This window comes from Myripristis murdjan, chromosome 21 (genome assembly GCF_902150065.1).
Source record: "Myripristis murdjan chromosome 21, fMyrMur1.1, whole genome shotgun sequence".
NCBI classification, from domain to species: Eukaryota; Metazoa; Chordata; class Actinopteri; order Holocentriformes; family Holocentridae; genus Myripristis; species Myripristis murdjan.
This window is the reverse complement of record NC_044000.1, coordinates 14,097,403-14,113,662: the sequence shown is the minus strand read 5'-3', so window position 1 is coordinate 14,113,662 and position 16,260 is coordinate 14,097,403. Positions and strand designations below refer to the sequence as shown.

Here is a 16,260-nt window from a genome sequence, read left to right as displayed (position 1 = left end):
CCTTTTGAACTACATCCATCCATCCATCCATACGTCCATCCACATGTATATTGTGCATACTTATAACCTCTTTTGAGTATTTATTTTTATTTATTCTGAATTAGTCCGGGCTGTTGCTTTTCTCTGCACAGCCAGTGCCTCACTATTGGGTGACGCCGCCTTTTAAGGTCTTATCGCTGACAGTCGCACCTACTTGTGCCTTATATGGTGCTGCTCTTTCGCTTTCGCTTTTAGCTCTTGAGAAACATTGCAGGTTATGCACATTTGAGTCACAAATTAGACCTACATCTAGAAGAGAAGAATTCCGGAAACATTTTGTCAGCAGCAGCTGTACTCCTACGTGGGTATTTCAAAGCGAATTTCCCTAGAAACGGAGGATCTGAGTCTTTCATTTCCTCTCTCCTGCTTTGTGCGTCACATATCAGCACTTTGAAATGCATGACTCCACTTTTCAAAAATTCCAGTTAAACCCACCGACCCGCTTCGATAACTTCAATGCATAAGGTAGGTCATTTAAATTTACTCTGCATTTACTGATACAAGTTGCCTATTCAAGAGAAATAGTCATGGCTTAATCAATACCGGAAGACGAACTTATACGAACAGCAAACTCGCTAATAGCCTTAATTTTCCATTTTTAATAGTCACATTAACGGAACCGCTGTAGCCTACTTGAAGAAGTAGGCTATTTCTCACTTCTTCATTTGGGGGAGTTCCACCACAGACATATATATCAACGCCTGAAAGCTCGTTTCTCTTTCAGTGATCGTGAGATCTTCCACTACACCACCAGGATCCACATGGCTTTGGCGAACGATCACCTCCGTCGGGTGGTCAATGAGATAGCGGGGTCGCTCAGCTCTAGTGAGTGCAGGAGGCTCTTCTACTTGTGCGGAAGTTTGGACACAGACAACAGCGTGACCTCTGTGAGAGACATGTTGAAATCTCAGCTGGTGAGCGGTCAGATGGATGGCTTGCTTCTGACAGAGCTCATGTTTGACTTGAGACGTTTTGACATCCTGAGAAAGGTGTTAGGAACCAGCAAGGATGAGGTGGAGAGGAGTCTGAGACAGAGGCATGCGTTGTCAAGATACAGGTGAGATGCCTTTTAGGATAAGGGAGCTGTCTAAACATACATCTCAGTTTTGGTTTTTGTATTGTACTTATCATACAATTGTTTTTTTTCTCTCTCTGTCTCTCAGGGTACTGATGGCTGATTTAAGTGAGGACATGACCAATGAAGATTTGAACAATGTGAAATTTCTGTTAAGTAGCAAATTGTCTCGAGAGAAGCAGGACAAAGCCAAGGTGAAATTATGAACAGTTTAGTTTCACATTCTGTCACTGAATTCCTACTGTGGTCTTGACATTTTTCCCCACTGTGTAGGTGGGTTATTTTCAAGCATTTTGTCTCTGTTACTCATCTGTGGCTATGTCTTCTGTGACAGAATTTCCTTGATGTGGTTGTTGAACTTGAGAAGCTGGATGAAGTTTCATCTGAAAGGGTGGACTCTGTGGAGCAGTGTCTGCGAAATATTGGCAGGATTGACCTGGCCAAAAAAGTGAATATGTACAAGAACTCAGGTGAGAGTGTGTTTTACTTTTATGTACTCATACTGAACAATGGGATTTTTTAGCCACAGTATATGAATTGTTGAATAATCAGATGTAGAACATCACTGGTAATTATAGGCATGAAAGCAGTATTTAATAGGGCTACTTATATGATGCATGTATGTGAAATATGCATGTTTCACACTTTAAACAGGGGGAGTGAGGAGAGGAAACCAATACACTGAGGTGTAAAAAAGTACAATGTGACTTGGCACAGCAAACAGTGCGATTTGATCCTGACCAAGTAACTTGTGCATTTATTATAGAACACAAAGACTCAGAAAACTAACCTGAACAGTCAGCCCATAATGAATATTTATTTTAATACCTGCATTTCTCTCAGTGTGCAGAGGGGGAGCAGCTCAGCAATCATCACTTGTTCCTCATCAAATAAAGGAGCAGCAGAGTCGCAGAATTCCTGTGAGTAAGATAGTGTAATTCTTAACATTCATGGCTTTCCCTCGCTCATAAAACTAATTTTCCTTAAACATGTCTGGTTCTCAGTTTTCATCACCCACCCCAAGTTGCTCCTATGCTTCACACCAACCAAGGCAAAGACAGCCCCACCACACTGGTAAGGATGGGTGATTTTGGTCGCAGGCTACATGACTATGTCATTGTCAAATGTGTCTTATTGTAAGACACATTTCAAAAGAACCAGAGTGCCAAGGTACTGGTGCCTGAAAGCCCCTAAAAAATAAGAAAAGTTTTTCATGACTGAATGAAAATGAAAACAAACCCTGCCTAGAACAGAAGGATGTTTGTGTCTCAACTGGATATTTACATCATGACTTTTTCTCGTCAGTCACAGGAAACATCCCAGTGGCTGTGAGGAGAATGCAGAACTGTCAGGTAAGGTATGCATTTCCTGAAGCCTTATTCACGACTTTGTTCCACATTTTTCAGCATGGGTGTAATCTGTACAGTGCATGTATGAAACTGTTCTGTCTTCTTCTTTGTATTGTAGAGCTCGCTGGAGTCTTACCAACTTCATAGCAGTCCCAGAGGGGTATGCGTCATCATTGACTGTGTTGGCAATGACGGAGGTAAGATCCAACGTATGGTTGGTTTGAACACCCCCTCTTATTGACCTTTTATTGAATCATCATCAAAGTTGAAATTTTCCTACATGTCATGCCAGGTGGTATCAACCCCATCTCTCAGTGCATTTTAATATGTATTTAAATGCTGAATATATGTTTCTTTACTCACTCAGACATGATTGAAGACATGTTCAAGGGTCTCCATTTCACAGTGGTCCTCCACAAGTGGTTGGGTGTGGATGACACACTCTCAGCTCTCCGAGGGATTTTTAGACAGAGGGAGAACCACGAAGCCGGTGCTTTTGTCTGCTGCATCATTAGCCGGGGCACTGAAACCGATCTCCTGGCTACAGACATGCACAACACGGGACTGCGCCTGGACACAATCAGGCACCTTTTCACTGCCGAGTCCTGCCCCATGCTGGCCGGCAAGCCCAAACTCTTCTTCATCCAGAGGTACAGTGTCCCCAATGTCCAGGCCTATAACAGGACAGCTCACAGGGATGAGGATCTGGAGACAGATGGGTGCGATGGGCTCGCAAGATGCGAGTTTGTTCCCACAGATGCTGACATGTTCTGGAGTCACTGCTGGACGGATGAGCGCCAGCTGGAGCAAGGGCATCATCGCTCTGTGTACCTGCAGGTGCTGAGAGATGCTCTGCAGAATGGCCAGAAGAGGTATGGGACAATACCATCACAGCAATAGTGTTTGAAATTTATTTTCTGAGCTAAATACAGCTTTCATAGACTACAGAAATATTTCCATGTGCAGTTTGATGTGATTTACATGTGCCATACTACACAAAACTGATGTCTTTTTGTGTGTTATAACAGGAAAACCCACCTTGTTGATATTCATACGGAAGTGAATGGTATGATCTACGAACACAACAAGAGGAATCCCGGAGCAAGATACTACATTGATCTGAAACATACTCTTAGAAAGAATCTCTACCTGCAATAGGAGGACTTTATCACTTTGACTGAAGCTTTCATTACTGTCACTTAGCCATACAGTGCAGTCTTTGGTATAGTGCAATTTTACCCTCCGAAGGAGTTTTATTTCTGTGTTTAGTGTGACCTCTACTGGTCTTACTGACGACTAACACTCAAACCTTATTTTTTTCACAGAAGACGGCCCTTATGTTTGATAGAGATATTCACACTTAAACTGTTCTCACCATTCATAAATTACATTATGGGCATTATGTTGAAGTGTTTCAGATATTTGTTTATAGTTAACTTATTTTGTGTTCCCTTTTCTTGCCACATACCGAGCAGCTAACAGACATTTAAATATGTGAAATTATTACTGATGTTGATTTTCTTATTTATTTAGGGTTTCAAAGTGACTAGGTAATGACACAAACTTTTCTTGCCATAAAAGTTCTTCCCTCAGAAAACCAGTCACTCTATCACTATCACTATCTTTCTTTCTGTCTCTGTTTGTCTAACAGTTTTTCTGAGCCATACCAATAGAAATCATAATGACACAAACAAGAAAATATTACTCAATTCACTTTTATGACATCCAGAGCATGCAGATGAAGAATGTACCTATACTCTGGTAACTATACGTAACCAGAATTATCTCTATATGTGTATATATTATCTATCTATCTATATATGTATATATCTATCCATATCTATGTGAGTGTATATTATATAGATGTTTATAGTGTATTGTTTCATTGCTGGCTCATTTTTCTATTTAAGTGGATTTCAAACTTTTGCTGTGATGTTTGTACAGCCTAATAAGCCAGTAAAATGGCCTTGTATAATGGCATTGCGCGATGTTTATCTCATATATATCTTATATATCTTATATATTATCTTATATATTTTATTGGCTCACAGCAACCCATGGCTGAATGAGACGCAGTCACGAATTCCCCTTTTTTGTGCGCCAAGGACGTCAAAACACAAAACCCCCTAACACATCCACATAGTTTCTCTTTCACAAGCCGAGGTGTGCCTCCCTGTCCGCCTGCCGCGTCCAGCGCCGTGCGCGGCTCTGACTGTAGGAGGCAGGCGAGTTATGTGGAATCATCAGGAGGCGGCAGGCAGCGCGCACGCACCTACCCACACACACAACACAGGGAGTAGAGCTCGTGGACGCGCACGATCCGGGCTGCTGCTGCTGCTATGATGCAATGGCGACTGCGCCGTGGGGAGCGAGGAGTTGAATGAGTTCTCTCCTCATTTCAAGTCAAGAAGCTCCTGACAACAAGGGGACGTGAGTGACAGACGGAGATAGGAGCCGGAGCCCTGGGTTCTCCACACTACATGGAAGCACATACCCAGCTTCTGCCAGCTAGCCACGCAGCTAGCCGTGTCATGACGTTTGGAGGGCTCTCTCACATCTGGACGTCGTTGTAACGAGTAACGTTGAGGGAGCCTTGCGGAGCAAAGCACCAACACCCTATCTGCTCTCGTCAGCCTAAACCGAGAGAGGGGGCATTTTTTTGGTCATATCGTCCTCTTCACCGGCGTGTCTCGACCCATTCGTGCTCGGGGCCGGACCACCATGGCTGAGAGGAACTCTACCGGTTTGCTCATGATGATGTTGGAGCCCACGCCGGCTGTCGCTATGACCCTGCCGGCAGAGGTCCGGGAGAAGCTTGCGGAGCTGGAGCTGGAGCTCTCCGAAGGTAACTTGACAACAACCTGCATGCAAACTACCTCACCTTGTGGCTACAGTATGCTGGTTATTCGTTGTCCTACGGTGCGGCGTGAACATTGCTCATTTATGTGACAGCAGTCAGAACCACCGCCCTTTACTATGGCTTTGTGTTTAAAAACATGACCAGGTTCACCAGAGCGCCTGTTCGTCAGGGGACTCATTCCCACTGCTGAACTTGTGCTCTAGTTTTCTCCTCATGACTGATACACTGCTGCACACGGAGTGGAAAACTCAGCCTAACATGACTGGTAATTAGGTGCACAGTCTTGTTTGTCATCTCCTAAAGGCCGGCAGTTTTGTTTGCCCTGCACTGAAGTTTTAGAGCCCCCACAGTCCCACTCCCAAACAGCCTATTTGACCAGAGGGCTATCTGCCTCTACCTCAACAGCTGAGCTGAGCTGACACACCCATGTTGATGTTGCTGTGGCTCAGTTTTTGTCACACATCCAGGACTGTCTCATGTTTTGGAATTTAAGAACATTACTGAGGAAAGGGAAGTGAGGACCTAATAGTAACCCATATTGTTTTCATATCACTTAATTTCATTACAATATTGTAGAACAACACCACACAATCTACCATCATCTTGCCTATCTCTTGTTGTATTATAGAGACCAGGGGGCAGCTATATAATGGATATTATTGTAAAACCACCCGTTTGAGTGGAGATTGTCTCTCTTGGTGAGCACTTAATATAGTCTCCTGATGGCATCAGTTTGAACCGGAAGAAATTAAATTGCTCCTAGATTGAACCATGAAATTGGGAAGTCATCGGGAGAATTGAAGCAATGACAAATTTGCCTGTGTTGTTCAACCAAGGCAGTGTAGACTGAGTGAAACATTAGACACAACTTAAGTTTTGAACATGCAGTTTTTGCTCATAGTGTGTTTGTGTGCTTGTGTGTGTGTGTATGCATATGCATTTGTTGAAGTTCATGTTTGTCTAGAACCTGTATCCTCAGTTTGACCTTCCCTTTGGTTCTTTCGTGAACTTTGGTGCATAAGACAGGCTTTGTGAAGGTGCAGACTTTTGTAGGTCATGGATCAGACATATTTTTAGGACACCCAAAAGTAAGGTAAAGCTGAGCTTATCCTCCTATTGAGCTGAAATCCTTAAATCCAGTGTTAATGCATTGTAAATAATGACAAGGATGCTTGCTATTTGCACAGCTTCCCTTTGTTTTTCATTACTACAATAGGCCTAGTTTTGGGATAACTGCTGTTTCTTATTTTGAGAGGTTTCACATGAAATTACTTGAGCTGTAGTATTACTAATTAATACTAATAATGACCTATATAAGGGCTGATTAGATTTGGGATTTGACCTCAGGGTGGGATCATATTTTTTGTCAGCATGGAGAAAAGTGTGAAGCTGTACCCCTAACATGTCCTTACAAAGAGCATTTGAAAAGACAAAACCCAGACATCTAGCTTGCTGCATACGTCATGTGTTTATGTTTATTAACACAGATGTTGCTACCAATCTTACATTGAGTCATCCCTCCAATAGTGGCTTGGTGTTGGCTGCATGCTTGTGCAGTAGGACTATGTCAGGGTTAGGAGCAGGCCCAAGGTGTATGCTTTGATAAGCACATTCGCTGCCACTGGGGACTCTAATGGGATAGACATGTTTTCAGGAGTGGCTACCAAACTAATCTATATCTGTCCAGTTTCCTCTTCCTGCTCTCCCCATGTCACATCCTGCCGTGTTGGAGCTCTGATAGCACTATCTCCCTGTCTCCCCTGCCTTCTCTTTCTCTTTCTAGCCTGCCTCAAACGGATGCATTCTGTTTTATGTTCTGTCACTCTATTTCTGTACCTCTCTTCATGCCTTCAGTAGCCTCCTACACTGCCCCCCCATCCCCACCCCCTTTGCTTTTTTTCACTCTAATCACAGAGCAGAATATGATCCCATTTTTGTCCAGGTAATAAGAGAAATCGTGCTCTTAAATCCTATTACTGTGCACTGCTGTGAACTCTTCACCTCACGATGATGCCCTTCGGTTGCCTCCCCCCCGCATCCTGTCTCAGGATAGAATAGTCGAGTCGTTTTATTGCAAGGAGATGAGAGCCTGACAACCCTATAGGTTCCCTTTCGCTCTCAGTGAGCTCCTCTCACGGGGATCTTAACTCAGGCATGTCTGGGTCCTGCTGAGAGACGTCGCAAGTGTTAAGCATGTGTGTGTGTGTGTGTGTGTGTGTGTGTGTGTGTGTATGAGAAGGTGTGTGAGTGTGCAGGCGCATTCTATTATTCATACATGTGAATAGATGTGTCATGTATGTTTGTACAGCAGTTTAGCAGCCGCAGCAGTTATTAGACTAACATGAGTTTGGGACAATGCAGCAGCACAGCCAGCTAATATTCCAATGTCAGCAGCTTAGGCCTGCTGATGTGTGAAATAAACAATCTGTGCACCCTCTTTGCCGTTGAAGCAAATAGTCCTTGCTCCAATGAGGCATTTTTCTCTTGCTCTTGCTTTTTGGTGTTTGTTTTGGTGCAGATGTGACCCGAAATGTTAAGCCTGTTCAACTCATGCGAACCATCCTGGCAATGATGAGTATTTTTAGTCCAGCCATGCAATCATTTTCTGATTCTGCCTAAATTTATGCAAGCCTAAGTATGTGTAAACCAAGTAACTCTTGTCTTTTTATGTAGTTGTTGTCACTTATTTATTTTTGCTGCTATGTTTTGGTGCTGCTTTCTCGGTCGATCGAACTGCCTGTTTGTATACTGATAAACCAGTTTCATTGACTGATTAAAAAAAAAAAAAAACATAGCTGCAATGTTGACCTATGCTCTTTCACATGATGTCAGATATTTGCAAGTTGCTAGCAGACCCAAATCACCTCCTACCAAATCATAACTTGCAGAGTAGTTATTGGAGAGGGCCTGTGTTATTTCTCCGCTGACCTGGATGCAGATGAGTGGTCAAGAGACAGGGCGTAAAGGAGGGCAAGAAGACGGATGATCCCCATTATCTCCTGCAGGGAGGAAAGAGGGAGAGACTCGTCTGCTGAGTAATTCATATGCTCACTCCATCATTCCCTGGTCCCCTCCCTCCTCCTCTGTTTGGTCTCTAAACCCTTTGATTACAAAGTCATTTTTAGTCCAGTGCTGGTGTTAGCTGGGAAACAGCCAGCAGCTGCTGGTTGGTCTGTGCACTTGTTTTGCCGGCTGCCATTCAGCAAACATTTACTGAAGAGCACTGCAGGTTTTTTTTGGTAGGATAGGTGCTGCCTGGTTTGTTCATGTTTGTTTGTATTCATGGGAGGTAACAGTTGAAGCAGCTCTGAGATGTTTCAAGGCAGCTACAGGACAATGTGCCTTGTTGCTTCTCGGTAATTATACCAATTATATGAGTTGTGCATCAGCATTATGAAACTGCTGTTTCATAATTTATTGTTGCATTATCCTGCAAGTCCATTTGTAATTATTTATTGTGGTATCTTCAGCACTCCTTAATTTATTGTGTTTCTTCTTATCTATGTCCTAGACTGCACCGCTGCAGTGACCTAGTTTCCTCACGGGGATCATTAATGTTTAATCTTTTCTAATCGTTTACAGTTTTGCTCAAGTTTTATAGTTGCCTGTAGGTAAAGAGTCTATGAGGCAGAGAGCTGTCAAGTGGTAACTATAGTAACAAGATGGTGATGTTTAAAGCTCAAGCAGGCTTGTCATACCCAGGCATTGACAAAGCCCTGAGGGAGTAATGATCAGTGGAATGTAACTTATTGCAGGTCGCTATCAGTTGTTATTTGGCTGAAATTGCAATTAGTTTTTTTTCAAATGGCACATGGCTGTTTTGGCAGCAATCTCATCGGAACTCATTGAAAACCCAAAGCATGATTCACAGAATGCAAATGGTCATCAGTTGGGACTATTTTTCCCTGCTGCTTTAAAGTCACTATGAGACGGTTCTAAAGTGCAAAGCAGTGGGAGGGCAATTGTGGAGATAAAGGCAATGAGAATGGTGTGGTGGTTTGAAAATATGATGGTTTTATTGGTTGGAATTTTTGTTCCTGACCACTGGTTCAGCGTGAACTGACCATTGTTTTCCAGTAAGTAGTCCACAATGGGATTTTGATATAAACAACAATAAATAAAAATGTAGTCAATCCTTTGGTATATATTGTAGAGGAGGTGAGTATTCTGGTATTTTAAAAGGTGAAAAAGTTTTTTTTTCCCGTTTCATTGTGACTTTAACGTATACATGTTTCTCTTTAACAAAGTATAAATCTTTCATCCAACAGCAGTGCCATACAATAGCCCGTAAACTTCCTGTTACGTAGACCTATTGTTCAGCAATTTTGAACAGCGGTCGCAAAGCCCACACACTTGGTGGGATAGTAGTGGATGCCAGTTGCTTTACCAAACCCCTTCATGGAGGGTATGAGTGTACAGGAAGTCCAGTGAGTAGCCTCCGTAGTTCGTCAAGGGAAGACCACTTACTGCAGGGAAAGACCGCTCTCTGGCCCTGACTCACTTCTTAACTGTGACCACTCACGCCCACCACCAGAACTTCCACTGGACTCACCCAACTGAGTGAGTGCAGCCTATTGTTGGGCAGCACCAAGGATTTGAAGAATGGCACATGCACAGGCCTGTGGACAAATCAGATAATGGTGTTGCTCTATCTACATTCTACATTCAGAGCTTGAGAATATACGGGATTTAGGGTGATTACAGGGCCGACTTTGTACATGGCTGCTGACTGGCTCTGAAATAGGATCCTGAGGAGAAGAATGTTGAGCCTTTGAGCGAGCTAGCCGGCTTGTTGTAGCTGCTGTGGTTGTGGAAGAGCCCAGACGGTTCAGTGATAAGGAGGCAGCTAGGCTGTGCCCCTGCCGTGGTGGAGAATAAAACGTCACGGAGGGTCATAAATATTTCAAGGGTGTGCCTTAGAGCAGAGTTGAGCTTCAGATTCTTGAGCTGCATTCATGTGCTTGTGCCTGTGTATGGCCATATGTGTGTGTGTAAATCTGTGTCTGTGCACACAGGCGAATGTGTGTACGAGTGCACGTGTATCTGTGTGCTTTGTTAAGGTGCTCCTTTCCTTTTTAAAAGCACAAACCACATAGCCGTGTTTCACTGTGGCCCCACAAAGATCCACCAGTTATTGTTCTGGCAACTCCACGGCACTTCCCTACTCTCTCGCTCCCATCTGTTTGTTTTCTTTATAGTAGTCTTCAACATCCTGTCTCTGTCTCTATAGGAGACATGAATAATTAATGGTCTGCAGTGTGGGAATGTAATATCTTGAAATATGTCTTTCTTTCCTCTGTTTATTTAAGTGCGGATGACTCTACAGAATCACATTTCTGTGGGCACGGTGTTTCTGGTGTCCCTGGTGGTTCCTGTGAGTTTGAATTGCTCAAGTGACTCCCTCATTTATTTTTCCAATAGTGTTTTTTTCATACCAGACTTTTTTGCTCTGTGAAACGAAGCATGAATGTCATTTCAGTATTGATTGTTTGAAATTACCACAGCTTTGTATTTTAAAGTTGAGCTGCTTTGTATCTCATTAATTTGGCAGCATATAGGTTATCAAAAGCCCTTTTGCTGAGGAGTTTGTTCTGCAGTTTGAAATACACATTTTTCTTTTTTTTTTTACCTCTTTGTATGCATGTATCAGCTCTAAGCGAAGATGCTTTGCTCTCCCTCATTTCATTTGACCCTGAAGTGATGCTGATGTATGATGGTGTTTTTATTGCTGTTGGTACAATTGATGGCACAACCTGGTACACATTTTGATTACATTGCCACACTCCTACACGGCTTGTGACAGACTTCTGCTTGTATAAGGAGGAGACAAATTACAAGTGCAATGGAATGTGTCATTCATACTGGCTACCAGTGCTACTTGACCAACATGCAGGCCATTTCATTACTCTTCCCAGACACAGGCTTACACCTAACTGTGTCCAAAATAGCTTGTTGGAAAATGAATTTGCAGTGTAAAAAACCACAACAAATGAGCAATCCTGCACTGTTTGTACTGTTTTTCAGTGATTTCAGAGTGAGGCAACCTGGGATGGCTTATTTTTGGAAGGCGCCAACAATTACTGCAAACACACACTCAGTGCCCACAAGAGTCCGCAGCACCATAACTGTTTCTTGGTTTGCTAACAGCTCTGCTTCAGGTCTGTTAATGTATTGAAAAAAAAAAAAAAAAAAAAAAAAAAAAACAGTGTGAATTGAGAGTTTTAGTTAAGTTCTTGTTTTTCTCCATGTTTTTGCTTGTCACAGAAAATGATTGTATCAGGCTAGTTATGCAGAACAGAAGTGCATCAAGTAATTTGGAAATCTGGAAATTTATAGTGTTTTTAAATATCATACATTTCCAATTTATCTGCTGTCAGTTTTTTTTTTACTGTTTTATTTGTTATTTTTCAGTGACCTTGCTGCTGGATATTAAGAACTTTAAATATCATACACTTCATAGGTAGGCCAGTTAAATGTATGAAACAGTGATTATTTTCATTTTGAGGCAATGGCAGTATCCAAAGGACAAGAAAAAGTCTGACCCACTGGTCCAACTGAACCAGTACAGTAGAAAAAAAATTAAATTGCTTAAATACCAACACCAAAAAACAAAACAAAACAAAAAGACATACCGAGAAAGATGATTGCTCATTCTGGATATGAAACAGTGACCACATCGAGGACTACTGGCAGCTACATTAGCTTCTAACTAAGCTTTTCTGGCTTCTTCTATTGCCTCCAGTCCCCTACAGTGAGTTCACCTGACCTTTTTGAATCATATGACTGCCGTTGTATGAAACCAGGAAGTTAATCTCTTCCAAGTCCACGAGTGACTGGGCCCTTTGCCAAGACAACAGTTGCAAGACAGTGCCAGCATCCTGTAACCCAGGCCAGGTAACCGTCCTTTTCTGTCTTGCCACTGAAACGCCACTGTAATGTTCAGTTGGCCATAACATGTGCCTCCTAACACTCAATGTTGGACTTTTTTTTTTGAAAATCATAAAGAAGCATGAACCTCTTTACACAAGTTAATAAAACCCTCCTTCTGATTCAAAATTGTTCTCCCTCGTCATGCGTGCCAGGTACGCTGCCCACTGAGCTGCCGGTGATGCTGCGCCCTTACTGTGAGGGAGATGGCAAGTGCAGTGGAGAGTAGGGTAGCGCAGCGGGCAGCGGTGCCCGAGAGATGTGCTGACCAAACAAGCCACATGCCCCACTTCAAGGACTCGCTGTGAAACTCACTCTGTTTTCCACACCCCATCTCTCCTCCCCATCAAGGCTTTTGTTCAGCTTCCATCAGCGTCTCACTGTGTCATGTAAATTCCCTGCTGTCCATTTGCCTACCAGTGTGTGTGTGTATGTGTGTGTGTGTGTGTGTGTGTGTGAGAGAGAGAGTGTCTGCATCTTGTTGAGAGATCCTGCATCGTCTCTGTGCACAGCTAGGGGAGATACAGGCTCAGTGTGCAAATTGGATGCCAGTCAAGGACCCCTCCTTTAGCCAAAGCCACAGCTCAATCTGGTCTCTCTCTGGTCCAGTCTACTGAGAGGACTGTCAAACCAGCACACCCAGCTGACGCGATTAAATTGTATGAGCTGATACTTGCAAGTACAAGCCTAAGGATATGTATTCAGAAAGATAAAGAGCGGACCACAGGATGTTCTATCGCTCTTTTTTTCTCCACAGGTGTGTTTGCTCTGCAGTGTTTTGGTAATGTCATGTGCAGAGAATAGAACATGGGTGCAGGGTTGAGGCTAGTGGATTGTGCCGGCTGCCTTTATTCTCTGAAGAAGGTTTTCAGAGCCCAAGGTGAAAATCTGTTAATGGCCCTCACTGACATCTCTGTCTTGCTGTGTATTTTTCTGTGTTGAAGAAATGCCTTTGCAAGTTTTGTCTTCATCCACATTGTTATTGATTTCTGCTTGTTAGAGGCAGCAACATAATGTGCTCTGCCTAACAGATCTGCGACTATGGTGCTTCTATGAAAAAAAAAAAAAAACTTCTAAAGACCAAAACAAAGTCTTTCAACCCATGAGGCATTACAGAAGTTGGCGACTGTCTATAAGGCTATTTGCTCTGTCTTGCCATCATTATGAATACCAAATAAATAAGCAGCCGATGCCAATAGTTGGCGCAGCTTTAATGAAAGTGTCTGATGATAATTCATTCTGGGCAAGTGGTGTAATGAATGTACCACTGGCCAGAGCCATCAGCATCTATTAGCTCCCCCTGACCTTCTATGGGCCAGCAGCTAGCGGAGGTCAGCCTGCACAGCATGACAGGACAGTGGGGAGGGAGAGACCACTGAACTTCGCTACATCAGCAGCCAGCCGGCCAGCAGCCCACAGTACAAAGCAAGCGGCAGAGTGTTAGTTTGTAGTCCGAAAACCTGCAGGTGACTTAGCATTTTTGACTGCATTTCCTGGCCAGACTTACAATGCTTTTTTCCCCATAGGGTTTTCAGTTTATGCAGAAAACAAGCAACAATTTGTTAGCATAACATTAGCTTTCTGCCTATATTAATCATGTGTGTCATTCAAAAATACATTTAAAAAAAAGTGTATTGGTTTGTCGAGTTTATCGTGTTGGACAATATGTGCAAGTATCAAGCTTTTGTTTGCGACAGCGCTTATTTTCCTACATTTTTGAAAACCCTCTGGGAAAAATCCACTGGAAATCTACAGAGGGAACCCACGCAAAGTAACCTCTGGGTTAGCCTACAAAAACACATCGTCACCAGGACACTCTTTAGGAAGGGCAACCTTTTGAGCAACTCTAATGTTCAGCTGCAGCCAAGGAGCTCACACAGTAGTGTTGCTTTCATGATGTAGGAATATCTTAATGCAAGGAAACCCTTTAGCAGATCATTGACTTTGTGTCTCATGTTGCTGCCTCGAGTATCGCTGGTCTGCTCTGCCCCAAAAATACCTGGTGTATCAGCTGCTCTACAAAAGTCATTGACATGTATTTTATCTAAATGTTCAAACCACAAAAGCTAAGAGTGCGGAGACTGAAGCAATGTCTTTGATGAGGTGGTCGGCCTATTCAGATGTGAGGTGCAGATCAAAGCCATGCAGGGCCCCTAGCAGCAGCAGCAGGCTGCATTGTTAGCCTTCCTGGTAGAAAACAAACAGACAGAAAATGTCTGGAATGTGCCGTGACCTATCAACTTAACCGTGAGGAGAGGGGCTTCCAAATCCCTGCCACTGCTGGAGGGCACAACTGCACACAACAAACAGGCTGATAGCGTAGCAGGTAGTCCCAGCCTTTTAGAAGAACAACGCCAAGTTGGCCACCCTCCCCCATCCCTCACTCTCCTAGGTGTCCCAACAGAGTATGGAGGGGAAGAAAGAATGAGGAGAGAACAGAATAGAACTGAGTGAGGTTTTTTTTTTTTCACTGTGGGACTAAAGCCAGGCTTTTTTTAGATATAAAACTTAACTTGGCAGACTCAGCTCACATACCAGAAAATGTGTTTTCAGCCTGTGTGCTCCGAGCAAGCAGACAGTTTTAGGTGAGCTTCGCTGCTGTTCCTCTCCAGAGACTACTCCCAGAGAGTTTTTAACTTGTACCTGTATATCCAGAAAGAAGGAAGACAGGGAAAGAGAGGACAAGTCAGGACTGTGTTTCAAGTTCCTGAAGGCAGAACTCACAAACTATGGAGTCTGAGCTGGAGCAATTAGCTACTAGACCAATTTATGCCAGAGACAATTTGGAAATCATCCTGATAAGATTCAAGCTGAAGATCCAGGCTGTGTTTTTAGTCTTTCTTGACTGTGCACAATGGTGCAATTAAGAACCAGTAAAGTGCCTGGTCTGCACTTAAGTCTCAAGAAGGTTTTAAGGAAAAAATGGAAGGTTCTGACCCACCTCTAAAACCCCAGGTTGTTGCACCTTTACAGCAGACACTTTGAAGCCTGTGCCCATCTGCTGTATGGTTTCTGTCTGTTAGCCACATGCAGGTAAACAGTCAAGGCTCAGCTCAAGTGGCAACTAATAATCATCAAAATACGATTATATGAGCTTGGTGAGATTACAAAACCAGCTAATATTAGGTTTAGCAGCATGTCTGTGGATGATTTACCTCTAGGGTCTCCATTCGCCAGCTTGGCACTGTTAATATTGCTTAGATTTTTATATAATCGCATCAAAAATACCTTTCCAATGTGGGAATTCCTTTTTCTAAATTCAAATCATATGGCATTCAAGGCATCCTACCTACTGTGGTTTCTACTGATGCTATCATCTGTTATTAACCATACAAATTTGAGAGAGAAAGGGAGAGAAATGGGATAAAAGTTTTATCTGAACTGCTTGACTCTGAGAGCATGTGCGATGACTTGTTGTGATTGAACTGAGAATCAGCTTCCTTTGTCGAACACTCAGGGCCACTCAGCCATGAAATAACAACAACACAACACTGCCCTGAGACTGCTGGGAAAGCTAGCTTCCTGCCGCCTCACCTGACTATTCTGTGTGCCTTATGAAAATCACCATATGGCAGATGATGCCAAGGCTGTCATGTTTCACAATCAAAGCATGGTTGCATGTTCTACCCAGCAACTTAATCTAATCTCACCTGGCTCCCGAGCCTCTATGCTTCTTGTATTCACTGTATTCCTTCAGGTTTATGCGCAAACAACCTGAACCGTCTTTTTTTGTACAGTTGCCATGCTTACGGGAGAGTTTTATATAGCCAGGCAAGACGTTATATCCAAGGACCCTGCATCTGTTCCCTATTGCTGAGAAATGATGTAGGAGCATGGTCTGGGTACTATGTATGTTCAGAATCTTAAGTAATGACTGATGTATTTTCTGTCAAGACTGCTGACACCTCAGACATTGTAGTTGACACAGAGGCCAGAGAAAAGCAGTGTTAAAGTGATAACTGTAACTGTATGGCCGTCAGCTCACAACACTCCACACTGGCATCAGCTTA

At 43.1% G+C, this 16,260-nt stretch overlaps 2 protein-coding genes across 4 annotated transcripts in view; both read left to right on the top strand.

Annotated features, from left to right (window-relative positions):
- Positions 1 to 160: 160 nt before the first annotated feature.
- LOC115380454 (CASP8 and FADD-like apoptosis regulator) lies at positions 161 to 3,778 on the top strand. Its single transcript, XM_030081658.1, has 11 exons — positions 161 to 340; positions 465 to 504; positions 764 to 1,096; positions 1,203 to 1,308; positions 1,449 to 1,584; positions 1,958 to 2,034; positions 2,119 to 2,188; positions 2,420 to 2,466; positions 2,582 to 2,660; positions 2,831 to 3,335; positions 3,492 to 3,778. Exons 3-11 carry the CDS (start codon positions 801 to 803, stop codon positions 3,619 to 3,621), a joined length of 1,446 nt encoding a protein of 481 aa, XP_029937518.1. The 5' UTR covers positions 161 to 340; positions 465 to 504; positions 764 to 800; the 3' UTR covers positions 3,622 to 3,778.
- Positions 3,779 to 4,840: 1,062 nt separating this feature from the next.
- The window catches only part of LOC115380389 (disco-interacting protein 2 homolog A), a 94,811-nt gene continuing 83,391 nt past the window's right edge, over positions 4,841 to 16,260 (top strand). For 2 of the 3 annotated variants that reach the window (XM_030081544.1, XM_030081545.1), the window contains exon 1: positions 5,185 to 5,308. In XM_030081544.1, the coding sequence (XP_029937404.1) occupies positions 5,185 to 5,308 (124 nt within the window). Of the gene's footprint in view, positions 5,309 to 16,260 lie in introns of all 3 variants that reach the window. The other variant, XM_030081543.1, reaches the window with a different exon arrangement.